Below are 26,820 nucleotides of genomic sequence, written 5' to 3'. Positions count from 1 at the left end.
CTGTCATCTGATTCACATTAGTTTCCAATTTTCAAGCTGGACTCTCTGCACTATAAATCAGACAATTCTTATATTGTATAATAATACAAAGTGACTTTAGAAAGGTAATTAAACCCTATCAAGATGGTGCAATTGTTCATTTTCAAAGACAGTTTGATTTAATTTCAATTGCTGACAATTTATATGAGACACTTTAATAGTCTTTTCTCACTGTACATAGATGTGTGAGATGCTTGAGATATATTTTTTGTAGAAAAGTATTTATCTTCATAATTTAAGCTAAGTTTTGTTAGGTCTGAATGAGTCAGAGAGTTATTCAGGAGGTGTCAAAATGTTACCAGCCTTTTAGATGTGGGTGATGGTTTCCTTTTGCTGATATGAACATTAAGAAAATGCATGCAGATTGCCTTATAATTGTCATTTGGTTCAGTTTCTAACGTATCAGTACACTGTAATCAGGGTTATGAAAACTCTACTTACAGTGTTATTTATACATTATGCATGCACACACAGCCGCACATAGTCTTCCAAATCTGTTAGAATTTTGTCAAACACTCTAGTCCCCAATTTCTGCTCTAAGGAGCCTGGAAGGAAGAACTGGAAAAAATAAGGAGCCTGCTCTAAGGAAGAACTGGAAAAAATAAGAGAAGGATGGTGAGGAGGGTGAGATGGCCCTGTCCCAAGTGGGGCTGATGGGGCTAATAAGCAGAGGTTCTTTCACTTGCAAACAGATGACTGAGGTGCAATATTAAGAATGGTATAAAGAAAGCGGATGAGAAGTGGTTATTTCCTGTCTTATTGTACACAAAATATAGAACATCAAACAAATTAAATAAATTAAAAACAAACAAACAAAAGCAAAACCAACCCAAACCCAAACAAAAACAAAGTACCGAAGTACAACATTTTAATGTAATTAAGTGTGTCATTACATTTAATGTAATTAAGTGTGTCACAGAGCCTGTTGTCCCAGACCCCTTCGGCAGCCAAGCACTTGAATGAATTGGAAGTTCGATTAGATGAAGCAGTGGAGGATAGGTTCATTGAGACTCTAGGTGTGACCTTTGATTCATTAGATTCCTGCAACTTCTTGCTACTGGCAGGGGGGATGTATTGGAAAATGCCACTCCTATGCTGTCACACCTTCCCTTTAAGCATCTGCTCCAGGTTATTGTTGGGAACAGGGCACTTGTGTAGATGTATCTTGGGTTTGATAAACAGGGTCGTTCTTAACTTCTCAGTGGAACAAGTGGGTTGCCAAAACCTAGCGCGAGAATGGTAATTTATTTTCTCTTTGCAAACTGACAAAAGATGTGTGGTATTTGTAGATATAAAGAAGCTCTATCACTTCCTCATCCTTAGGTCACATCCTTATACCTAGCTTTATTGGATAACTAATGTCTTGAAAGTTTTACGGATAAACCCCAAGATCTGTATTTCTTTTGTTCTAAACAAGGGTTTTTTTCTTCTTTTTTATTGAAGACATTACAGATTCCTTTAGAAAATACTCATTGTATGAGTTCAAATTTCTCATCCTCAGAGCTTTCTGGGGCAGTCATTCCTCTCTCAGGCATATGCTATTTGTTGTGCCACACGCATTCGCAAAATCATAATCCTCATAACATCAACTGATAGGATTTTGGTTTTCTCTTGAGGCTTTGGGTGCCCTTGCAACCCTGTCTTCAGGCTGGCGTGCTGATGAAATCAGTTCCCCTTCAACTGTAATGAGGATTATGCTACTCTGAGGAGGTACCTTCATTCAGATTTCCAGTTGGAGTCTTTTTTATATTCTGCTGCATAAAGACACCTAACCATTACCCTCTGCAACTCCTTAGTCAAATGGTATAAATTTTTACAGGATTTATTACCATACCATCAAGCTTCTCCTGGTAAGACACATATGCATTAGTTTACAGGCATCTGTTCTAAACTTGTGTTACTTTAAGTGATCAGGGGGAGTGGGGAATGCCATGGGGCAGGCTGTGAACCCTGGAAAGTGGTTCATCATTTCAGGGATTATCTGATACATAATTATAGCTAAATAAGTCAAGAGATGAGCGTTTATCTCAGGTAGAGTTCCCCAGGTGAATGAGGGGGTTGCACTTGCCAGAGGCTGGGGAGAGGGAGGGACTAGGAGCCGATGTGCCTGCACAGCTGACCTGCCACCAAGCAGATCACCCTGTCCTCACTTTTCTGGGTCGCCTACAGTGGGGTTTGTTGCAGGCTGAGGGGTGCTTCAGTGCTCAGTGTGTCTCTTGGGTTCCAGGATGGAAGGGTTGGGTCTCTCTCTGGACCATCGCAACCTGAGTGGTTTGCATCTTCTTGGTGTTCTTTACTGTGAGGATGGTGAGACACTGGCACAGGCTTCCCAGAGAAGCTGTGGCTGCCCTATCCCTGGCAGTGTTGAAGACCATATTGGAGGGGGTTTGAGCAACCTGGTCTAGTGGATGGTGTCCCTGCCCATGGCAGGGGGTTGGAACTGGATGAGCTTTAAGGTTCTTTCAAACCCAAACGATTCTGTGATTCTGTAGTCTCAAAAAGGTTTTATTTGTGTTTCGCTTTTATGTTATTTAGCTGAAAGTCAGGAAATTCTCCACCTGCTACCTTTGGTAAGCTAAGGCGTTTCAGATTTGTGGGTTTATTCTCTTCAGGCAACCTTCAGCTTTGCAGGCTGTATCATTCTTCATAGACTATTATAAATTCCTTTATAATGCCTTGCAGTATGTTCCCTTGAAACGTCAAGATTGCAAATCCTTATTTTTGAAAAACAGCAACTGGGAAAGATCTTGATTTTTTTATCAGGATCAATTTTCAGCATAAGTATCACTCTTTTGGAGAGATTTTCACATTCAAAGAAATGAAAAATATAAAGAAAAATATAAAAAATAAAAAGTATAAAGAATATAATACAGATGTATCAGGACCCCTTAACTAGTGATAGTATGAATGTTTCCCAGCTGTGCTGGATTTCTAGGAGCTGTGCTTTTGCCATCCTTGTTCAGGCTGAGCAATCTTCTGTGATAATTCTGTTGAAATCCCTGAAATAACGTTCAGAGTTAGGATCTACTTAAGTGATTAAGATGGCAGAGCCTGACCTTTAGGGTAAGATCCAAAGCCTATTGCTGCTGATAACAATTTTTCTATATGCTTCTGTGGTGGCTTTAGATTGACATGCTTTGACTTGCGGTGTTTGTGTAGATGAATGTTGAAGAGGAGAGTCAATGTTTTTCACTAAAAGTTCTATTAAATATATTTTCCATCTTTTTGTTTTCAACATGAGTTTCAGTATTAGTAAGAATTAGATTTTTTCATGCCATTAAAGTGATATTTTGCACAAATGAATCCATTCAGACTTGAATGTTATTAGTTTTATTTTAAGAATTGATTGTATTGAGGAATGTTATTGAATCAGTCTCACCTAACTTTTTTACTGTTCTGTAGGGACTAAAAAGAAAAACATCAGATAGGGCACTAAACAGCTTGCATAAACAGCTCTTGAGACAACTGTTATCTATTTTGTGTTCCCAGTAGACACTTTAAACTAGCAGGAAAAGCAAGATTATTATGGTTTTGGGTACTTAATGATCTAAATTCTCAAGACATTGAATCCCTTTTTCTCAAAGCTTTTGTTCAGATTCCCTCACTGCGTAAAACGCATGGTCTGCCTTCCTGTGCCTATTCATCTGTCCAAACCACTTGAATTCAGAGTAGGCAAATCTTATGCTACAGATGGTATGGCATTTAAAATGGGTAAATTCTGGTGTGTTGAACCTACGAAAATTATGGTGAATTGTCAAAAAGTCCAGTCCAAGGATTCTCCTGTGCGTCACAAAGTTTTTTAAATAATCGCTACAAATGTACTGTTTAGGATCTAAACCAGTTGATGGTGGTAAGAATTTAATCCTTGTATAGTAAACTGTCCCCTTCCTTAGTTTTGAGTGCTGTGCTCCAGTGTACTTGAAGGTTGTGCCATTTAGTAACCCATCTTCATCAAGAAGACACAAACTATTTCTATTTTTCATTTTTCCCAGCCTAAACCTGATTGTGTTAGTTTGGTGACTTAACAGTTTGGGTTTTTTTTTAAGTTTTAATAAAAAAGAGGGTTTTTTTAATTCTGAATAAAAGGGGGTTGTTCTTTTTCATGCCTACCACTCACTTTTCGTAGAGGATCCCAGAAGGATGTACCAGAGGAGAGGCAGTACAACAGTGCAATGTCCGTTTCTTCTCCCACCCATCCTCAGCAAGGGGATGCTGGTTTCCTTAAGCTAACTTAGAAGTGTAGATTCCTCTCATAGTCTTATGGTATCTTTCTAATATACATGTCTTTGAACTTTATGTAAGGATTTTGGTCATTTGTTCAGTGTTCAGTGTCATTTGTTCATTTATTCTTTCTTACAGGATTTTCTTTGAAAGAAGCATTTCAAAAGCCTCTATTACAGTAGCAGCTTTTACTGAGATACTCCAGGTTTCAAAATCTGCTTTTCAAACTCTCTTGATTCAGGCTGGAAACAGACAACTGAAGTGACTGTTCAGCAAAATAATTATTTTTTCCCAGTGGTCTAGAGTGAAAAATATGCAAATATGAATAAAATGAGCTCTTTTGGAAAGCACTGAGCTTTAATGAATAACCATTTATATAACAGCAAAATAAAGCATATTAAAATTTGTTGTGAACACAAGCTCTTTTAAAAGAACAAATTAAGTGAACGTACTGAGAGTTAAATCAAGACACTGGAGGCTTTAATAAGTCCGTTATCTGCATCAAGAGCGCTGAATGAAAGAGGAATCAAGTAAGACCTTCACAGAATTGGCACTTAAGTGTTTTTGTTTCTACACTAACTCTCTCTGGTGTAATAACATGCTGAGTTTGAAATCTTACTCTAGTACATCATTTGAGGTGAAACAATGAGGAAAACTAATCTCTTGCCCACAACCCCTGTGCAGATTTCCCCAGAAATGGCGGTTTCACTGGAGGGTTGGTTTGTGGATGCTGCATCTATATGTAGAAATTAGCATCAAGCTGAATGTTTCTGTTCTGTACAAGGCTGATTTAAAGGGGAAAATAAACAACAGCAAGGGAAAATACTGCAAATGTCTCCTTGGTATTGTTTGTTTGTTTGGTTGGTTTGGGAAGTTTTGTGTGTTTGTTTGGTTGGGTTTGTTTTTTTTTCCTTTTCTTTCTTTCTTGGTCAGTCTGATCAACATATTTCTCTAGTTAATGGAATTCATAGAGAACAGTTATAGGCCAGTATGACTCTAGGTTTTATGTGAGGATTATTTTCTCTCCAGTATCTGAAATGCTGAATGTCTTTCTTTTGGCTACGTTTATGCAAATATTGAGTCTTCTTGCATATCGTGGAAACAAAGATGTGTTGCAAATCACTGTTTTTTACTGCAGAAGCACAGCAAAACCTCCATCCTCAAAAGAGTATTAACCTGCCTCCTCAAAGTGGTCAGGTTGTCCCAAAAATCTCCATTCACTGCTCTGAGCCTTTATCTAGTGTAACCTATGGATGGCATGATCTGTCTCAAAGGGCATACTCCCACTTTTTGAACATATTCGCTGTGAGATCAAATGAATCCAGCTTAATATAAAGCATGTTCTAACATCTTAAAGTAAATACAAGCAGATACCAACTACTGTGAGCAGGAAGCTGAACTAGATGACCTCCTGAGGTCCCTTCCAAATTCAGCTTATTCTGTGATGTGATTCTTCTCTTTGATAGAGCTGATTCACTGTTAGTAAAAAAAAGAGAGAAAAAATGTGGAAAACCTGAAATTGTGGCTGCATAGCTAACAGTTGAATGAGAGGACAGAATGCTTGTAAAGTGGCGCAAGATAAAGCCTGTATAGAAACTGTCCTGGTTTCTGCTGGGATAGTTAATGCTTTCTTAGTAGCTGATACAGTGTCATAAAATCATAGAATACCAGGTTGGAAGGGACCTCAACGATCCTCTATTCCAATCTTTATAGGCAAGCATGACCTAGAATAGATGTGCCAGCATGCTGTCGAGCCAAATCTTGAATGTGTCCAGGGTTGGGGAATCAATCAGTGATGTGTTTTGGCTTCAGCCTGAGAACAATGCTGATAACACACCGGTGTTTCAGTTGTTGCCAAGTATGCTTACCCCAATCATGGACTTTTCAGTCTCTCATGCTCTGCCAGTGAGGAGGGGTACAGGAAGTGGGGAGGAAGCAGAGACAGGACACCTGACCCAAACTAGTCAAAGGTGTATTCCGTACCACAGCATGTCATGCCCAATATATAAACTGGGGGGAGTTGGTCAGCACAGGCTGATCACTGCTCGGGTCAGGCTGAGCATCGGTTGGTGGGTGGTGAGCAGTTGTGCTGTGCATCACTTGTGTTTCTTGGGTTTTATTTATCTCTCTCTTTTTCTCTTGTTATTATTATAGTCTTTTACTTTTATTTACATTATTAAAACCTGTTTTTATCTCAACCTGAGGCTTTTAACTTAATCCAGTTCTCTCCCCATCCCACAGTGGGTTGGGAGGAGTGAGTGAGCAGCTGCATGGTACTTAGTTACTGGCTTGGGTTAAAACATGACCGAAACCAAGGCAGAGGTTTATATAATCAGGAAAAGAAAAAGGCACCTTCATTAAGTTTGTAAGAGGTATCATTCTTTATATTGAATTTGGATAATAAGCAATAGGTATTTTGATGTGTCATGCTATGGAAAATGTTTGTGGATGGATAAATAAAATGTGAAACTTCTTTTTAAAAAGTTAACTTGTACTACCAAGCACAATATTTTGTTTGTGCTTCTGGTTTTTCCTTTGATATAAGTTATTATAAAAATTGCCAAACAAATGTCACTATTTACCTAAGCTGAATGTCACAAAACCTGGTCCTATCTTGTATGAATAAATGAGATAAGGAGGCAGAGCTTGTGTGAACAGCAGTGCATTTGTACAGCCTTTGTCAAAACCTTTTCTACCTGACAGTGCTTTTTCACCTAAAACTTCATACTGGTTTTACACTGTGGTTAGCACTTCATAGCAGCATGCTTACATTTGCTGTCTTTAGGTTGATTGCGTCACTGATTTTCCATTTTCTGTATTCTAACAGCTGGAAACAGTGAGAGTGAGGGCCAAGAAGCAGTGAGGAAAATACAAGAAGAAACTTCGTCTGGAAAAGGTACCATACTTTATCCTTTTCTTTAAGGAAGACTTTATTCCTCTCTTTCATCTGGCACCTTTTCTTACATTATCCCACTTTGTGTATTGTTGACCATCTTTTACTTTGGGGAAGCTAGTCCTGAAAGTAAAGGATGTTGAGAGCTTATAATCCTTCACAAAATGAAACTGTTTTCTTAAAAATAGCTGGGTCTTTCATATCAAGCCAAAAATCCTATGTTTTTACAGTTCTTCATTTTTTCTCTTAATCCCATGGCCAGTCATGTTGGGGAGGCAGAAGGAGAGCGTAGCTTGATAACTATGAGAAAAGGTGTATTGCGCACTATCTGCTGTGTGATTATAATTTGCAGTTTATGGTGGGGGTTAGTGCATCTGATGTTTCCATCTCGGATTCACTGGGTGTAGCTCTTATTAGCATATGATGATTCACTGATGCCACTTTGATGTATCATTTCTTGGCAAAATAATAGGGCAGTGCTTCTAGTCCATCCTATTTAGGATCTTCATGGCTTCTTCTGAGATCTGATTCTGGTTTTGTGCCTCTAATAATTACTGTTATGATGATCAAAATAAGTTAATTATTGTGTTAAAACCCGCTTTCATTAAGATTTATCTTTTGACTTAAATGTGCACCCATCATACCCTCAGGATACATGTATGCTAGTTAAAAGCATCATAATTAAGGTATAGTCAGAAGGATCATGAAAGGAAAAAGGTAATTATTACATTGTTTAAGTCTTTTGCTGGAAGTTTCTGTACAGAGACCAAAACCATTTGGAATTAATTACCTCACGTGACCTGCATGAAGCGGAATAAAGCCGGGTCTGTCTTATTTTCTCACAGCCGTGTGATCATAGGTTTTTCTAGCACTCCAGTCTTTCCTGGTTTTTCTGAATGAAATAAGCTCTAATGCTCAGTTATAAACTTTGTCAAGATACAGCTGGCAGTTTGAGGAAGCTGAAAGTGTATCTGAAGTTGACTGAAGTTTATTTTAATGACTGAGGGTTTAGTAATCTCACATCCTGGTAGATTTGGCCCTAAAACAAATGGAAAGAGAATGTCAAGAATTTCCTTAAAGCAAATTTCAAGAATTGTTTCCCGATTGAGGGATGTTTGGACTTACAAGTGAATTGTCCTGTACAAAGGGTTCACTTGAGTCTGAGCAGCAGTCCTGTGTGAAGAAAACTGCTTACAGAAACTGTTCCCATATGAAATACTGGACTCTTGAAGGAGAGCTACCCAAAGCAGTATTACTGGGCAGCCAGCATGATGAAGGATTAGGACAATATAGCTGTCCTTCCTTTACTGTGGACAAACTATATGAGTGGCTGCCAACAGTTTGCTATCCAGACCTCAAATCTCTAATAACAAAGAAAATCTCCTTGCTTGTTAGCAGATTAGACAGCAAAAGGGAGCAAGAGACCTCGTCCTCTCCTTGTTTCCTGGCTGAGCCATACATAGCACAAACATTCCCAGAGACAGCTCTGGGAAAAGGCCAGGCTTGTTGAATGCACAGTGTAATGTAATTACAGAGTTTTTAAGGTGATCTGGGCCTTCTGTGTCTTGGCTACTGTCTGTCTGGGGCTCTGTCTGCTATCTAAGCATAAGTAGTTTTTCTTGACATAATGTACACTTCTGGGACATGTGAGTTTCAAAGCGTGTATGTAAGTGATTCCTATGAAGCAGCTGATGAGCTGTTAACAGTTTCAGAGGAGAATAAAGACTAATAATCAAAAGGCTATGCATGCAGGTGATCCTTTTTTTTTTTTTGCAGCAGCAACATGGCAAGACATGAAGAAAAGACTGAGAACATTTTGAATGCAGGGTGGCAGGAAACTTCTTTTCTCATGCTGGAGGCATATAAACCAGTGTCAATGCCAAAAGATGGTAGGGTACTGGAGAGGAAATCAGTTGCAGCCATCTCCCTACAAGACAGTGATGCTAAAGGACACAAAAAAAATCTAAGCAATATATCGCATCACCTCTTCTTACCACACATCCTCTCTCATAGTGCTATACCAGAAACCTCTTTCATTCCTCTCCCTGCTGATTCCAACCTACTGTTCAGGTGTCCTTCTTGGTTTTGAGTCTCTGTGCTGAGTTGCCTGTTGCTAAACGTAAAGAGTGAAGAAGGACATGGGTCCACAAGAGTGGAAGAGAATAAGGTATAGGTCCTTGGGCCATGATGGATCCAGTTCTCTTGAACATCAGAACTTCTTCCATGATAAAGCACTCAAAGCCCTCAGATATTCAGAGCAGACCAGAAGAAGTGCTGCATTGTCATTGAAATTATCAAATGGCCACTATTTCCAAAAGACCAAGGGCAACAGATTGCTACGCTCTGAATCATAAAGCTGGGAGAAGCCAGAATGATGTGGGCATTTATCTTGCTCCCATTTGTTAAATTGGGAACTTGTGTTGTTAATAGTAGCAATTATATGGCTGGGAAAATTGTTGATGGCTAGGGATTGCCACAGAGATATTCTAATTGTGTAAGTCTCTGTAATTTACCCAGGGTGTGTCTATGCTAGTGTGTTCATTAGTTAGATCAGGAGAGTGCTTTCCAGGCAATGTTCAACGGTTGCCTGCTTGCTGAGCACAGGTTCACATCAGGAAGGGCAGTGCAGGTCCTGACCTGGATTCTGTTTAGACAGAACTAGCCTGAGAGGTGACCTGCAGCAGACTGACTTCTATTGATTGATTGGGAAGTTTCTGTGATAAACTCAACTCTCAATGATACTACAAAAAATCTTTCTGTGTACATAATATAGCTTATCTCCTCAGTTACCCTCAGTTTACATCTCTGCAAATGAAAGCTGGTTTTAACCCAATGATTACAAGCATACAAATGTTGGAAACTAATATATAAACATGAATGAAAGCTACATTCATTCCAGCATAGGTTCATGAATGCCAGTGGAATCAGCAATTAGCAAAAGTTTATGCATAAATATCACTTAGCGTAGTACTGAGGAAAGGCTCTCACAAGAGCAGTGTAGGAGCTGGAGTTGCAACTACACTCGAAGAAAAAATTTGAAAGTTAGTGAGAAAACAGGGTGTAAAAGTCATATTAAGCACAGACCTCTTCAAAAGGAAAAGCCTGTGTTTAATCTCACGCAGCATTTTTGCGGCAGTTCAAATAAAACCACAATTATAAAACTAAGCACTAAATCCACAGCATTCATGAGGCTTCCATTTGAAGCCAGGTGAGAAAGGAAGGAGAGACTTTCTCCCTCGGAGTCAGAGGAATGCAGAGGTTAGCATGGTGGCAACCAAATCGTGTCATTTACAGTCTGACCCACATCAAGACAGCGTGGGCCAAGCAGTAGGAGGAATGATAGCACCTTAGAAACACTGCAATGTGCGTGCATTCAACAAGCCTGGCTTTTTCCCAGAGCTTTCCCTTGGGATGGTTGTGCTATGTATGGCTCAGCCAGGGAATAAGGTGATAACAAGGTTGCTTGCTCCCTTTTGCAGTATAACCTGCTAATGAGCAAGATCTTTCCTTGTTATTAGAGGTCTGAGATCGAAGAGCTTACCCAAAGAAGGGGTGACCTACCTGATAGGTACCAAGTGTAATTGCAGAATAACTCATGGGTGATAACTCCGCTAATGTTTGCTGTATGTCAGGCACCAATTTTAACAAAACAATCCATGTTTCTCTGCTCTGTACCAGACTGTCACTGGCTTTCCCTGCAGGCTAGAGTAAACCAGCTGCTGAGAGTTCCCAAGTTCCCAAACTTTTAGATTTGGTTTTGATCAAGAGTCAGTGGTGATATTCCCAGCACATGGGCCAGAGTTGTGAAAGCTATTCAGCAAGGCCAATGCCTTCTTAAAATGTTCCAAATTGTCTCCTAGGACTTTTTTTTTTTTTTTTGACATGGTATGTCAAAGGTGTTGTTATGGATGTGATCATTCAAATGGTCAAAAATAGTAGAAAATATTCGTGGTTGAGAAGTGTTTTCTATGTGTGTGTGTAAGCATGTGTGGGTTTATCCTTGCTGTGTCAGATTTGCTTTTATGGTGTAGTTTTGAGGTGTAAAAGCGTAACATCCTGAGCTTATGGCAAGACCTGGCATGGCTTCTTTGTTCCTTCTACCACATCCTGCCATTGGCATATCCTTTCTTTACCACTGCTGATGCTGAAAGACTCATAGAACTGGTTTAAAGAGTTTCCTAGAAATAATAGTGCAGTTTCCATCTGCATGGCTTCTTTTTTCATGCTGATGTGTTATCTCCAGTACTTAGGTTTGGCAGATCAGGGACTGCCCTAAGTTAGAGTTGTACAACTTAATGCCAGGCTTATGAAGACATCTTGAAAGACAGGATGGTGATATGGGTGAGGAGTAAAGAGGTCTCAATCTGACAGTGTGCCACTTTGCAGGTCCCTGCATGGAACTGCAGAGCACTTCTGCTTTGTCTCTTGGTGATGGGTATAAGAACCTTGCCTGAACATTAAGATTTCTTTTCCTTCTGTAGCCTCAACTAAGATTATATCAGGTATATTCAAGCCCTATGAAAATATTTGAATCTTGAAAAACACCGGATGTGTTAATCTAAGTCTATAAGGACTGGATCCTCCACATGCTGAAGGGATGGAAGACCCCTTTCTAGAGTCTAAGAAAGTAATGCAGGGGCTAATACAGTTTCTCTGTGCTCATAGCACTTATGCCCAGCCCTCTTATAAAATCATTTAGGTGAATAGTTTTCAAATCAATTGTCCTACTTTTCTGTTGGTTTTACGTAATACTTTGATGCAAAACATGGTTAAATTCATTAAGCCTGCTTACTCATGTCTTTTTTGTTCTCCTTTTGACTTTCAATGTAACATGTTACAAGATTTTTTCCCCTTGGTGCTTACAGACATTTAAAACAATGGAGAATCCCCATTTTTTTGTGTATCTTATGACACCTTAGAAATTGTTATGTTAACAAGGTGGTAACTCAGACATTAAAAGCAATATGAATATGGTTCACAGAGTTAAAGATGAGCTGCAGATCTAGATAGTGAGATGAAGTCTTTCCAATTTAAAATGTATTCATAATGCAGGCACAAGCTCTGCCTGTTAGTTTCCTGAATTCCCATTTCCACTGAAAATGTGAAACATACTTCATTAACAGGCTCTGTCACTAGGAAACATGATTTTCTCAGATTTAAATTATTTCTAATTGAAATTTAGAGACAAAGAAGTGCACAGGTGTAGCTGTAGGCAGAATAACAAGATCCTTTTGGATGTCTTGAAATGATTTTCTGACTGTAAATCACCAAAGCTTTGTGTGACTAATGGGACGGGAGCTCCAAGGTTAGGATTTTGCTGATTGTGGTGCTCTACTGCAGGCAATCGGGAGAAAGGGAATTTCAAAATTAAATTGCCTCAGCAAGGACTGAAAATCTCCAATTTCACCCTTTCACAGGATTTTGATCCTCTTTGATGTACCTATAGAGCCATGATGTCAAGTAGTGACTGGATAAAGGTGCTCCTGGGTTTAACACCTCCCATAGCATACCATTATTTTATCTGGCTGTAGCAGTAGTTGCAGACAGGTTGCGTGGGCTATTTCCAGACCTTGTCTGCTCTCAAGAAAACTGCCAGCGAACACTGAAAAACAAAGCCAAGAAGAAGACAATTTGTTTTCTCTCTGGAATGCTTTCATATCTCCCTTCCAAGATCTACTTTATATAGTCCTAACTTCTGTGGGTTACATGTAGGGCTTTAGAAGTTAAGTTGCTTATAACAAGTGTAATATTTTCTGTGGAAATGCTATTGGCTTCTGCACTAGGGATCTAGCTACTGGGAGGAAGGAGAACTTGTGGCCTGGAGTAGACATGAGAAAAGCAGAGCCTGTATTTGAAGCACTTAACAGGCTGTGTGTGTAACCTGCATGTGAAGCGACAGTCTGTGATCTACTTAAGCACATGGGCAGTGCTTGTCTTTCCTTGCCAGCTCCATCCTTGCAGTAGTATGGCAAGGCTCCAGAGGGAGAACAGCCAGAGAGGAGCCTCTGCACCTCTGAAGGGCCAACACTAGTATGTCCATGCTTAACTTGTGTTTTGAGGGCCAATTTTCAATGGCAAGGAACCAAAGCTCTGAATAGATATCGCAGTTCTTAAATGAGATAAGGTGCCCAGTGACAGGGTCAGAGGCAATGGGCACAAACTGAAATGGAAGAAATCCCATTTAAAATTAGGAAAACTCTTTCTTTTTTAGCATAAAGGCTATTGAATGTTGGCATAATTTGCTGAGTTGGTAGAGTCTCCATCCTTGGAGATACTCAAAAGGAATCTGGACAGAGGCTGAGACTGTACAATCTCCAGAGCTGCCTGCCAGCCTCAGCCACCCTGTAACTCTGTGAGTCTATGAAATTCTAACAGCCAAATCCACATGAAACCATGAAACATGTCCAGCCATACTGTAACATACACAGATTACTGTGTATGACTGTGCAAGACTGCCAGCTCTTCAAGGAATTGTATTGGTGTTCATACACTGCCCATAAAAAGACTCTTGGGCATGGAATGTGGTGAAAACAGCAATAATTTGTCCATAATGCAGTCTTAGGAAACGGGTATTTGTGAAGAATTTTGGGGCCATGGAAAAAAAAACCCAGCTATCTGTGCAGGTAAAGTATTCTATGGAAACAGAGGGAACGATTGTGGGAACACTAAGCAATAATCTGTGAAAAGGCCAGAAAATATTGCCTGTAAATCTGGATCAGCTTGCCCTTCTTGTTATTTTTATCTATGCAGGGCATATGCTAAAATGTTTTATATTGAGGCCTAAATTTTAAAATCTAAGTTTCAAATAAATGTTTTCAAAAATACTTGATGACGTCTCTGCCACGTTTCCAGAATCTGAATGGAAATTAGCAAACAAATGGGTACTTTGAAATCCTTCTCAGCCTATTTAAAGGCATGCAGGAAACATGTAATGCCAGAGCATTTTTTATAGTCTTTTCTGGTACTCGGTGCTAGAAAATCTTGCTTGTAAGAAGAAATAGAAATACTTCTAAGGAGATTGGTAAACTCTTGAATTAAGCAAAACATCTAACATGAGAAGCATTAAATGTCTGATAATCATGTCTGGATTTGGATTTTTTTTTTATTGAGTCTATTTCTGGACAAGGTGATGCGAATGATTTCCCCATGATAGTGGTCAGCTTTGTTTTAGTCCTTATTTAGACTTAAAACTATGTCTGCCACTGTCTCCTCTTACCAAGATTACTGTTGACTTCAGGCTGCTTGGGAGGAGTAGCTCTATGCGACTGATGTGACTTGAGGAGACAAATCAAATCATCTTTACAACATTTAGTTTGACCTAGTTGAAAAATAATCCTTGCCTTCCGAGCACAGAAAATGTGTGGCCCTGTGGTGGGAGAGAGATCTCCATGGTTCTGGACAAGATTTGCTGTTGTTCTGCATTCCCTCTTACCGTACTCTACTTATGCTCATGCGCTTGAGCTTTTTTGAGTAATTTACAGCTACTAAACTTCCTGGAACATGGATCTCATTTAAATTGTACAGTGTCTGTAATTCCTTCTCCTTCAGAACTTGATAACATATCGGGGGGAAAAAAAGAAGAGATATGCATGTATTAAAGGAAAAAAACAATATAAGGGGAAAAAAAAAACAGTTTCTCCTGTTCAAAACTTCGTCATGACTGCTAGGGGTTTCTGAACTAATAGTTTGTGAGAAGTTCATTTTGCTGCCTTTCCCCTGCAGGCTGTCCCCTAGATTATTTTTTACACTTGAAAGTCAATCCATGCAAAAATCCCATTTTTATATTTTTATAAAAATTTTATAAAATATATGTAAAAATAAAGCCCTAATTGGAACAACTTTCATGATGACAGGACATTTTCTAAAGATGTGTCTGTTTTGGTGGGTGTGTGTATTAGCAAAAGAGAGAGAGAAACACTTTTGCACTTAACGTCTGCAAAATAAAGCAGGGAAAGTGTTCCTAGAATGGATTAACTCCAAAAGTGGTAGTTTGTGTTCAGATCAATCCGGAAAAAAGGCTTTTCCTCCAACTCACGCTGGGTTTCTTATGACCCAGACTACAGTACTATCAAAGACAATATTTTTTAAAGTCTGGACCTTAAAATCTTCTTGAATCAATAAGCTGCTGCTTATCAATGCTTTGTGTTGATTTGCAAATCCACGCTATAAAGGATTTCTTTCTTTTTAAAGAGAATTTTGCAAAGATTTTGTTTAAAACCAGATTTAATTTTTTTTTTTTAAATTGCCAGAAAATTGAAATGTCCTATGGAAAACACTTCTTATCATGTGAGTCCAAGCCTACCTTCCGTCGGTCTGTTTTGGGATTTTTGTGCTTTGAGATGGTGCAAAATTAAATCTTCAGTTCCGGTTTAAGTGCAGTCTTCAAATTTCCTTCAAGACCTTGTTTCTGTATGCAGAATGCAAAGCACATCTCCAGTGCCATGCAGACCTTATGCTTTGAAAACACAGGCCATAGATAATAGAGAAGATATGAGTGTGTTTATTTGGCATATAACTGTCTCATGTCTTACAAGGCTAACGTAGTGAGCAGTTCTCCTGAGAATCTTACTCAGGCTTATCCTTCAGATAAGAAGACCTCAAATGGCTGGCTGAAGACTGCCATCTTAGAAGATATATGAAATGATATTTTAGTCTGGAATCATAATCCTGTAGTTACCTTGACAGCTACCAGTGATACATACCTACATGGTGTTTGCCTCTCCAGATGCACTTTCAGCTGGTCCTGCAGACAGAATACAGATTTTTCTCTCTTTTTTTTTTTTTTATTTGCTTGAATTATATCTCTAGAAACATGCTATTCAGAAAGCAGTATCCTTTTCTTTGTGTCCTCTCAGTGGCATAAAATACTGATTTGCCTTTGCTTGCAACATTCACAATGACTCTTTGTATAAATCTCAGATTCAAATCTATGTGTTAGTGTTAACCAAGATGGTAATATGTAGGGATTAAGTCTGAATAAGTCTTGAGTTTCAAGTAATGAAAATGACATCACTGTCATAATTCTACGTGTTCCGTCTTCAAGTGTCATGCATGAAGAGAGCATACAGTGTATGCTGCATGTTGGAAGAAGGGCATGCCAGAGGAGGGGCGTCAGAGAGTAGTAACTTGTACTTGTGAGCAGAGCCGAGCTGCCTGGACTCCTTTTTCATCTGAGTGCAGTCAAAAGTAGAGGATTTAGACCCATGTTTGCATTTAGTGATGGGAATTTGGGACCCAAGGTGCATTAGGGACCCAGTAACTCTGCTAGGTCAAACTGGCTATCCTAGCTGTGTATGTGTATGGAGGCGGGCAGGACAATGTAGCTGCAACAGCTTTGGGGAGCTGGATGGAGCTGAGCTGAGAAGTCCTTCATTCCCTCTGAGTTCCCAGGCCTGCCTTCTGCCTCCTCATGGGCCAGCTATACAGGCAGGTGCTGAGGGTACACAGCCTCTAGTGGGTGTCTGCAGTGCAGATGCTACCTAGTAATTTTTCTGTTTAAATGAAGAATAACTTTTCAGGTGATGCAAATAGCTAGCGCCAAAGTTAACTTCATGAGGCTAGTTCAGAAATACTCTTCTTAGGCTGTGTGAAAATCTAGCACCTGTATCTGTTCTGCTGACAGACAGGGTACACCACAAAGTGACCACACATTAGCTGTATAATATGCAGAGTTTAATAAACAAGCACACTAAAGCAAATAAGCACACTAAAGCAATCACACTAATGTAAATTAGGTAAATATCCATCTATATATAGTGAATAAGTACAATAAAGCAAATCAGAGATATGTAAGTAAAGTACTGAAGAAAGGTAGGAATGCAGTAAATCATTACTGCATAGAAAGAACGGAGATTAAGAAGAAATACATCACCAATTACCACTGAATCATCATCCAGGCACACACTTCCAGCTGGGAAGCCCCGTTGCAGCTGATGCCAGGAATCTCAGGTAATTGGGAAAATTCCTACACAGTGAGTCCACCCATAGGTGAGGTTTCTCTCATGGCCACAAGAGGGTCCTGCTTTTATACACTCATCAAAACAACTGGCTTTATGCCAGATCTCTAAGTGTTTACTCATGGGACCGTGCACTTTCTCATGATCCCACCGTTGTCCATTCTGAGTCACAGAACAGCTGCACACCTATGTTTTCCCGTCTCTTTCTGACAAACAGTCACAATGAACATAAACATATATACTCTACCGAATACTGGGGCAAGCAACATCCTTTATTATGTCTCTCAGTCATGAGAGGGAATCAACTCTCAGCTAGGTTCCCATCCATTACAATATCCTTAGTCTGTTGAATATAATTTTACCTTCTTATCTGAAGATAATATGTTGAAATAAAGCCATGCTTTTGTACTTCCAAAGTGTTTGTATGGTGGTTATTTTCAGAAGCTGGATGTAAAAGGGCTAATCCTTCACTTAAGCTAGAGGAGTGCTACCCACCAGCCCCAAGTGTAGTGACTTTGTAAGGCAGCAGAGTGAGCCCAGGATGAGGAATTTAATTGATTTCCTTCAGTCCATGGTAAGAAGCATATGCTGTGGGAAGTTTGGATCCAGTGCAGCATGGTGATCTGGGGGGGACAGTTGTGTAAGGAGCAGGTTGGAGCTGAAAGGAAAGAGAGGGGTTATGAGTCTGTCCCCTGTCCTCTGCAGCCTGGCAGGGACTGACCTGAGTGGTGCTCACCCTGCTTCCTGGCTTCACCAGCCCTTTCCACAAGCTGCCATCATAACCACCCAGAGAGACCTTTTGAAACACACCATCTTCTGGTAGTCACAGAGGATAACGATTAGTGCTGGTTTTCCTTCAATTTCTTTTTAGCACCAGGCTACATTATATGTAACTGATGATATAAGGAGAATTCAGTCTCAAAGGGATTGTATAAATTTACCTACCGACAGTAAACTGTTCATTGACTCAAAAAATACTCTATAATGGTCCTCTTTAAAGCAATATGACAATTTCTCTTTTTTGCAGGTTAATTTCAGGTTTTGCATATTAATTTCAGATAATATTTTTTCTATATAGTTTACTCTTTAAGTTAAATACAAATCATCATCCTACTGCAATGGATACTATAAAAAAGAATATATTAACATATGTGTTCAAACAGCAACTGAATTGAACAGGTAAAATGGGAGAAAATAGGGAAAATAAAAGGAAAATAGAGGTGACAGAGTGATGGAAGAAAAAATCACTACATAAATACCACATTCAGTATTCCATTTTATTTTTGAATGTCATACTTTTTTAGTTTAGCTTTAGGTTTTATCCCAAATAGACAGTTAAGACACTCACATGCAAGTTAATAAGCCAAATGAAGCTGAGAGATACTAAAGAGTGAGAGGAAAGGGAGACTAAAGAGAAAAACAACACAAGTAGTAGAAAAAGGTGAAGAAGCATGTGAAGGGAGAGAGAAAAGGACCTGAAAAGAGGTTACAGCCACATAAGTTTGAAGGAGAATAAGATTATATCCAAAAAATACAATGCGCAGGAGCTGGCTGGTTGTTTACTGTATATGCCTAAGCAGACTTTGGGTAGATGAGTCCCTGGGGAAAGAACTGGAGTGACTCCATACTTCAGGATTTTGCTGTTTGGAGTTGTATTCATTGCACTAACATGGTAGAGAAACTCTTGGAGAGTCACCGCCTGGTCACCAGCGACGCAGCTTTCACAGCCATGCCTGTTTCCAGAGCATGAGCTGGGGTAGCACAGTGCATGCAAGGCAAGCGCTTTGCTTTCAGTGTTGTTTATATTCCCCAGGCATTATGGAAGAGGGTATTGGCTTTGTTCTAGCCCTCAGATTATGTATTTTCCCCTACCTCTCTACCAAGGAAAATTGGTATTTTCCTTTCCATTCTGTGTACTTTATTTCCTTGTCTTCTTCGAAGGTCTTCCAAAGCATTCAGCATTCCTGGCATCATTGTTTCCATTTCTGTCTCTCTCCCTCTTCTCCCTTTCTCTTTTCCTATTTCTTTTTCCTTTCTTCCCTCCCTCCTTCCCTCTCTCCTCCTTTATCCCTGTCTGTCTCTCTTTTATTTTTTAAGGAATGAGAAATGGAGCTCTGTAACATGCATCTTGCTGTATAAGATGGTATTTGTGTTCTCACAGGAGTTGCTTTCCATTCACTGGTTTGTGTACTGCAAGGAAGCAGTAAGTATCAGTGGGAACACCCTGTACTTTCATTGTGCCTTTTCATTTTTAACTATTAAAATTATTCCAGGTTAATGGTGCTTGCAGAGTCAGAAAAAATGGGACATTTTTTAAAGGAACAGTGTTATTTGCTATTTTGCATATTTCATCCACTATGCTAAGTTTTGTTTAGTTTCTCTTTATCTGGCTTCTGAGATGGAGACATAAACTTACTGCCCATCCAGGAAAAACAAGCTCCTTTGTGGATTTTATGTAGGATTGGAAGAGTACACATGCATGATATGAGTTAAATGGTATCTTTTCTCTGGCAGCTATTCTGTTGTTACATTAGTTTCAAAGCTGTCAATTTAAAATACACAAAGTAAGAGTGACAAGTTATGTCCACTGGGTGTTTGTGTCCTAGGACAAGGTATCATGCCAGCCCTGGGAAAAGCCTAAAAGATAACTTACGTTATTATTAAGCTGAAAACCAGAAAAAGAATGGTGGAATCATTAAGCTCAGCTCTTGGGATGAATGGGGTGAAATAACTCCTGATGGGTGAAACCAGGACAATGACAGTGCTCTTCTTGCTGCACCATTTTGTCCCAGTGTCTCTCTGGCTTCTCCATTCCCAATGAACCGTCACTCTGTCCTTTTCCCCAGCCGTTCTTCTAACTGTTTCTGGATTCCTTTTATTTAGTATCTCAGAGCTGAGCTGGACTGCCAAAGGCAAGCCAGAAATAGGTGTCAGTGAGTAGACACAGCAATTTAAAGGTATGAACTTAACCTTAAGTTATCCCCCTATGTTTTTTCATCACTGCCTCAAACCAGTTCCTTGGCAATATGGATATCTTTTTCCTTTGACAAGAGAGCTCTTTGCTCATCCCTTGCCATCTGTCTGGACTGGCACTAATACAGGCAGGCATTTTCTTCTTTAAGTTATCAGGGAGAGCCCTTGAGCAGCGCTGCAAGAACACAGCAGCAGGAAGGGTGGCTTGGCTGGAGGCCTTGTGTTTTGAAGCCCCTGAACCCTGTGTGTGCTGGCTGTGCTTGGAGGAGCTGCACTCTGCACAGATTGCTGTGTGAGAGCTGCGCTCTGCCAGCTGCCGAGGAAATGTTGATGGACGCATTGCCTAGCCCAAGTGCAGCCAGGTGGCTATGTTAACAGCTGATGATAAAGGCCATTGGTATAGGTACAGGGTGTCCCAGCTCCCGGAAAGGCTGAAGCATCTTAAAAGAGCAGAGGACTGGCAGAAGGAGTCTTAAGAACCTCCTTGAAGCCTTGATTCTGGACCTCCAAAGGCAGTTGTGGCTCTGTGCCATGGGACAGAGGTCCCCCCTTCTGCTCAGGGACTGGAGACTCACATCACTCAATGTATTTTGTAAAATCAGACGATTACAGATCACCACTCCTGAAGGTCTGAAATCCAGTTCATTCTCTCCCTTCTGTGGCAGGTACTGGTGTATGCATTTGAAGTGCTTCTATCAGCATATATTGACTCAGTTCTCAAGCGCTATTAAAATCTGGGAAGGTCTTTTGGTGGTTTTATGTTCACGCTGAACATGAACAACAAACAGGTAGAAACCTGTGAAAACACACTGGAACGCTAAGAAGACAGAATGAAAAAAATTCCTTCATGTCACAGTTCCTTTCTTAAGCAAGTTGACCTGTACCCTCCCTGCTAGGGGCCAAGCAGCTCAAAAGTACCTCCTTAGAAAGTGAACGTTAAAGGAAGGTGAATATAATATTATGGCCGGAGCAGAACTTGGTATTTACACATGACTGAGAAGAAGTGTCAAGAATTCTGTACCTAACCGTTTGTACAATTACATTTGATAAACGTGAATCACAAAGCTACTTGATTATTGCATCCAAATATTTCTAACCCTTTTTGGGGGGGACTACTATAGCCTTCTAAGTAATGGCTTCTGGGGCTGTAATTCCATCTCCTCTTGAAAACAATGGTAAACTTTCCATTGACTTGAACACAGTCAGGGATACTACCTCATAATGTAATGTATTTTGTTTCTTTCAGTGAATTGCCTTAACTAGAGGTTTGCCACAGATTTATCAGTAAAGTGACAATTCCAACAATTCATCTGGACAATTACTCCGAGGTAGTCCAGGCAGGCAGGAATTTTGATCCCAGCTGACCAACAATTTGTGCTGTGGGGCATAGAGACTCATGGCTCTTCAGATCTGAGTCTCAATAGGGGTGCTTTCGGGTGCTGTTCCCATCCATATATGCTAAAATCCCCACACTAGATGTATCTTTTTCTTCAGTCAATAAGAAATGCAATTCAGCTACACATTTTAAAATGCATACCTTGTAACATTTTTGGTTTCAGTGAATTTACATATGAATAGCAAGGAGTTTTTGAATCTAAACCCTCAGTCAGCCTGAATAGCACCAAATAGTGGTGTGATTTCCGTGTATGCTAAAGTTCATATACAATAATCAGTCTGACTGCTTGGAAAACACTGCATAGCACTGGGCTCCAATTTGCAGAGTAACCTGTAAAGGTTAGCCATTAGCTGAATTCAGTCACCTTTCATCTACACATTGCCTGACAAAGAGCTGTATCTTGCATTCACCGTGCAATGAGGCTGAACCAGGCTTTTTTGTACTAAGAATGAATTCAAAGCAAAAATGCATGGTAGTTACAAACAAGATCTTAGTTGCTTTATACTACACCCCCTCTCCCCTCCCCACGCACTCAATTGCAGACGTTTTGCAGCCTTTCCTTTAATGAGCTTCATATTTTGAAGAGGTCACACTCATCCAGAATGTTATTTATTTTTCTCTGCTCTTGTGCAACACCGTGCACTTATCTGCAGTCATTCCTCTGCTAAGTGTTGCCTACTTGTGCACTTTTGCTTGGTCTTTCAGGAAATTCCTAATGATCCTCCCAAACCTTGGTTCAGCTAAATGCTTCTATGTTGTCAGCAGCTTTCACCACCTGTCTGTTCAGCCTGATTTACAGAAAATTCGTAACACCTGGCACCTATCACTTGTTTGGGTACAAAGCAAATGAACCGCTGTGTTTCTCTCAAAATTAGTGCTCAAAATTAGCAGCAGGCAGAGGCAAAGACTTTGCTCCTGTTGAATAGAGTCATTAGTCAGGCCTTAGACTCAGGGAAGAGTTCTCCTTTGTGCCCAAACAATCCTGACACTGAAAGCTTAGGCAGGTTTTATTTTGTTGGGGCTTCTTTTTCCAGGGGTATGCGTGCAAAACAGCAAATGCTCAAATGAAACAAACAAATGTGATTTGGAAATGGCCAGTGCCTTTGCCTCAAATCAAACCCATCTTAAAATAATAGTTGTACTGAACTTTATGGAGCTGAAGAGTGTAGCTTCTGCGTTCCAAAAGCAAGGCACTGAAGATACCAAGAAGGTAGCACATTAGGGATGCAAGCTTGCTGCATACCATCTTTGGACAGAGGGTATTTTATTCAGGAGCCCTCCTGTGTTACCTACCTCAATATGTGTGTGTCAAGTCCAGTGAGAAGATGGAAAATGAAGTGGTTAGACACAGACCAATGGGGATGATGTGCTGACTGATCAGATACATTGTCTGGAAAGTAAGGCTATTTTTAAGTGAACACAGTAAGAAAATATGTGGGGAAAAGATAGATATATCAGGATAGTATTTTTTTCCTTTTTGTTGGAGTAAAAGAAGGAGTCAGGGAAACATGAGTTGCCAGCAAGAACATCTGGAAGGCTTTGTAAAGGCATTTGTGAATGCTGCAACATGTGTCTTTAACCTAGATATATTGAACTGAAAGAGGTGCAGATACTTGCATGAACTTAGAAAACTAGATAAATACAAGATTTTTTAGTTGCTCTTTCATGAGAATCTGATTTTTATCTCACAAAAGAGATTTTTGAGAAACCGACTTAAACCTTGAGAGGCAGTACTGATGGAAGAGCTGGCAACAGCTGAATGGCTGGGATGCCAACTGCAGCTGGAGTGCTGCTGGCTATATTGAACATGTTTACAGTATAATCACAGATCCTTCACCTTTTTTAATATGGTGAATGAACAATAGCTTGTATTGAATCTCCATATTCAGTCTCAAGAGTGTTTTAAATTGTTGACTAAAAGGTCACTTCAGTGTCCTGCTGTGTTCTGTGGATGTCTCAGAAAGAAGGGTGGGTGAGATACAGTATCAGTTTCTAAAGATGGGCAAATGTTGGACTTCTTAACTACAGTCACTTCAGCCTCTGAATTCATGAGTATGTTTCATTCTTTGGATTATTTTTTCTAATATACCGTTTATTGTTACAGTGGAGATCTAAAAGCTTTATTCCATATGTGACTCAGAACTGTACTCAGAACTATAAATCAAGATTTGTTTTGGATAGAAATTAATATTTTCTTATGTAAGCTGAAAGTAAAGATTCATAAAGTTAATAATATTTTGTTTCTTCAGTAACATGGCAGTAACATCTTGTCTTTGGGAATTTCAGCCTTTCCAAATTCAATTTCAGCAGCCTGAAGTATTTACTTACCTGTTTTAATTAAGAATTGGCAGGAATAAAAGAAAAAAAAAATTGACTTCTCTGTGAGATGATAGGATCTTAATTGAGAATGCCTGGCTCTCACATTGTCATTGATCACTTATTTTTGTGAATTATATCAGGGCATGCATGAAGAATATGTAATAAACCCCTGTGGCAATATCTAGCAGAAGGAGCTGAGAGCCCAGGTGTTTTAACACGGTGGTTTGAAAAGGCTCCAAAAATAGTATGTGGTTTTGGAATCCTTGGACGAGGCAGGGGACAGCTTTCCAAACACCTGGACTCATTGATCCACCTGTAGGATAAGCTCCTTACTGCCTGAGACGTTGCAGCATAGTAACTTGTCTTTGCCATGCTTGAACAATGCCCATTTATTTGTTGTGTGGCTGTGGAACAAAGATGCAATGTTATACACAGCCCTGTTCCCCAGAAAACTTACTCTTTTCTACCTTGTTTCCTTTAGATTTGCAGGACACCTTTGAAAGGCAGTTGTCTGGAGGAAATGGGAAATAAGAGGCTTTAATGTGCTTGAGAGCTTCTGTGTTGTTATACATGCTCCCTCCAATGCCACACACAGAGGGAAAAGTACAGATACTTACCTAAGTAATAGTTTGATTTTTAACTCAAATGTAGTTTCTAAGTGTGCAATAGTAATAGATAAGCTGTCTGAGACATTAAAATACATAATAACAGAAGTGGGGATATAGCTGCATTTTTACTGCTTTCCCACTCATCAGTACCTAATAAATAAATCATGACAGGATACTGAGCCATGTAAAGACAAGTGGCCTAAGAGACCAATGGGTACAGCTGTGTAGGAGGGGAAAAATCAGCATCAGCAAAGAGTGGGGAAAAAAATGCACGTGTCAGTGAAATAGTTTAATAATAAATTCATGGTTTGAGCTGTTTCTTCCAACTTTCATCTACACCATAAACTAATAAATATTAAGAGTATTTAAGAAAAAAACAGTCATCAAATATCCTGAAAAAGTTTAACCCAATGAGATGCAAGATAAGACAAGATTTCAGCAGGTCTTTCTGAAAAATAGAAATAATTAAAAAAAAGCCCCAAAAATTTGTCTGATGCAACTTAGGAAGAATCTATCATGGGCATTGTTAAGTGGTTATTTGCTACCACTCTTAAAAATTTGCCTGCTGTTGCCATGCCTAGCTTCAGCTTTTGAAGTGCCTAACTTACATTTCTGAATCATGTTGTTCTTTTATCTCCCAGATCAAAGCACCTTCGACCTATTTAGGAATATTCACACTGTATTAGACTCAGTTAAGGTGCCTTTTATGTAGTACCTGCCCGTGTTGGGATTTTGGGTGATAAATCCACTTGGTCTTTTTGAGGCTGAAAAATGTAATCTGTCCCAAATTTTTTTTGGAGAGGTATGTGTAAACTAACTGACCTTGGAGGTGCTTCTGCCTGGTGGCACCCTCACCTCATACCAAGATGAGACAGAGGCACACGTCAATGCTGACCGTTGCTTTTGTTTTTGCAGGGAAGAAATCTGGATACTCTGGAAGGCTAAGTTTTACTAAATTCTGGGTACTTACGAAAATCAACAGTGTGCTTCCACCAAATTACTTGAATTGGAAGGCATCAAGTCCAACCTGTTAGGTGTTTTTTTTAAATTGTTCCACAGGAAACAGGGTAGGATAACCTATGGTTAATATATCTTGCATGAAATATTGTTGAGATCCTTGATTTTCTGAAATGTCAAGTTGGTGATGGAGGAGGAGAATACCAAATTTCAGTACTGTGATAGTTGGGGTTTTCTAGGACTATCAAGGTGGTTTTAGAGGGAAATATGTATTCTAGAGGTTTGTACAAGGCATCTCATCCACCCTCTGCATCAAAACCACAGTCTCCTATGATGTAAAGACTAAACAAGATCTTCCAGATACAGCTTTTACGTATTTTGCTCCCAAGGCTTCAGGAGAGAGATAGCGTGGATCTCCTTCCCAGACTCTATGCCGTTCATTTAGCAACAGGTCCATTTGAGAGGGAGGAACTCAAGCATATTTCATGCAATTTTTATTCCCTAAAAGAAGCAAGGACTTTCATTACTCGGCATGGTATCTCCTTTATAAGAATCAGTCCTTTGGGACAGCTAATGCTGAGCACACTGTGGTTCAGTCTGTCTAACCTCATCTACCCTATTGCTTAAACTCAGTGACTGAGAATGCCTTGTGGACTGTGTTGAGTAACTTGTGGTTTTCTCACTTGCTCAGATGTCTCTCAGGCATAGCTTGGACAGTTATCATCTCTAAACCACTGGTGGCTGGGTGCTTATGGGACATGCTGCAGGAAGCAGCAATAACTGTGTCTGGGAGTTAAGACCTGCAGTGAGGCTCTAAAATTTTACACTTTATAGTTGTGTCTTGAGGCCAGCCATGAACAACTGCTAATTTTCCCCTTTTAGTGCCTCTGCATGTGTACTGTTGTTTAAGCTACAGACAGAGTAAAATCTTTGAGCTCCCAAACTGCCTTCTAGATGTGCCAAATAGTTGCTAGTCATCAATGAGTTACTTTTCTATAGGACTTTAGAGAAGTGCTTGTAGGTAAACTGAAGAAGAAAGGCAAAAATCCCAGGATTTACTTTTGTGGTTGATCTGTTCATCTACATGTTATCTATGAATATGCCCAGTCATACCTTATGTTTCAATATATTGTGTGCTTGCTTCGTGCGGTGGGATTCTCCTTACTGCCTCAAGAAGCTTTCCCCTCTGTGAAAGACTTCTGGGGTGATGGCCGTGGCTCCATGTGGATATAATATCTACATATATTAAGTACAGCCATTTGTTCTGTAATCTTCAGAAATGTGATTTCCAGGCTAGGGCAACACTGTACGTTCTCTGACACCAAGAGCAAAGGCCAAGTCTTTGTTTCCTGAAATCACAGAATCACAGAATGATTAAGGTTGGAAAGGACCTTAAGATCATCCAGTTCCAACCCCCTGCCATGGGCAGGGACACCTTCCTCTAGGCTCAAAGCCCCA

General features: G+C 39.8%; 1 protein-coding gene across 6 annotated transcripts in view; it reads left to right on the top strand.

Annotated features, from left to right (window-relative positions):
- Positions 1-26,820, top strand: part of DHRSX (dehydrogenase/reductase X-linked) — a 160,625-nt gene that overhangs the window by 41,374 nt on the left and 92,431 nt on the right. For 5 of the 6 annotated variants that reach the window (XM_062628688.1, XM_062628687.1, XM_062628686.1 and 2 more), the window contains one exon: positions 7,088-7,156. The exons of the other annotated variant lie outside the window; for it this stretch is intronic. In XM_062628688.1, the coding sequence (XP_062484672.1) occupies positions 7,088-7,156 (69 nt within the window). The remainder of the gene's footprint in view (positions 1-7,087; positions 7,157-26,820) is intronic. 6 annotated transcript variants of the gene reach the window in all.

Source organism: Pezoporus occidentalis, unplaced genomic scaffold (genome assembly GCF_034315485.1).
Source record: "Pezoporus occidentalis ecotype Australia unplaced genomic scaffold, CSIRO_AGI_Poc_V1 ctg32, whole genome shotgun sequence".
NCBI classification, from domain to species: domain Eukaryota; kingdom Metazoa; phylum Chordata; class Aves; order Psittaciformes; family Psittacidae; genus Pezoporus; species Pezoporus occidentalis.
This window is presented reverse-complemented; position numbering and strand designations above follow the sequence as displayed.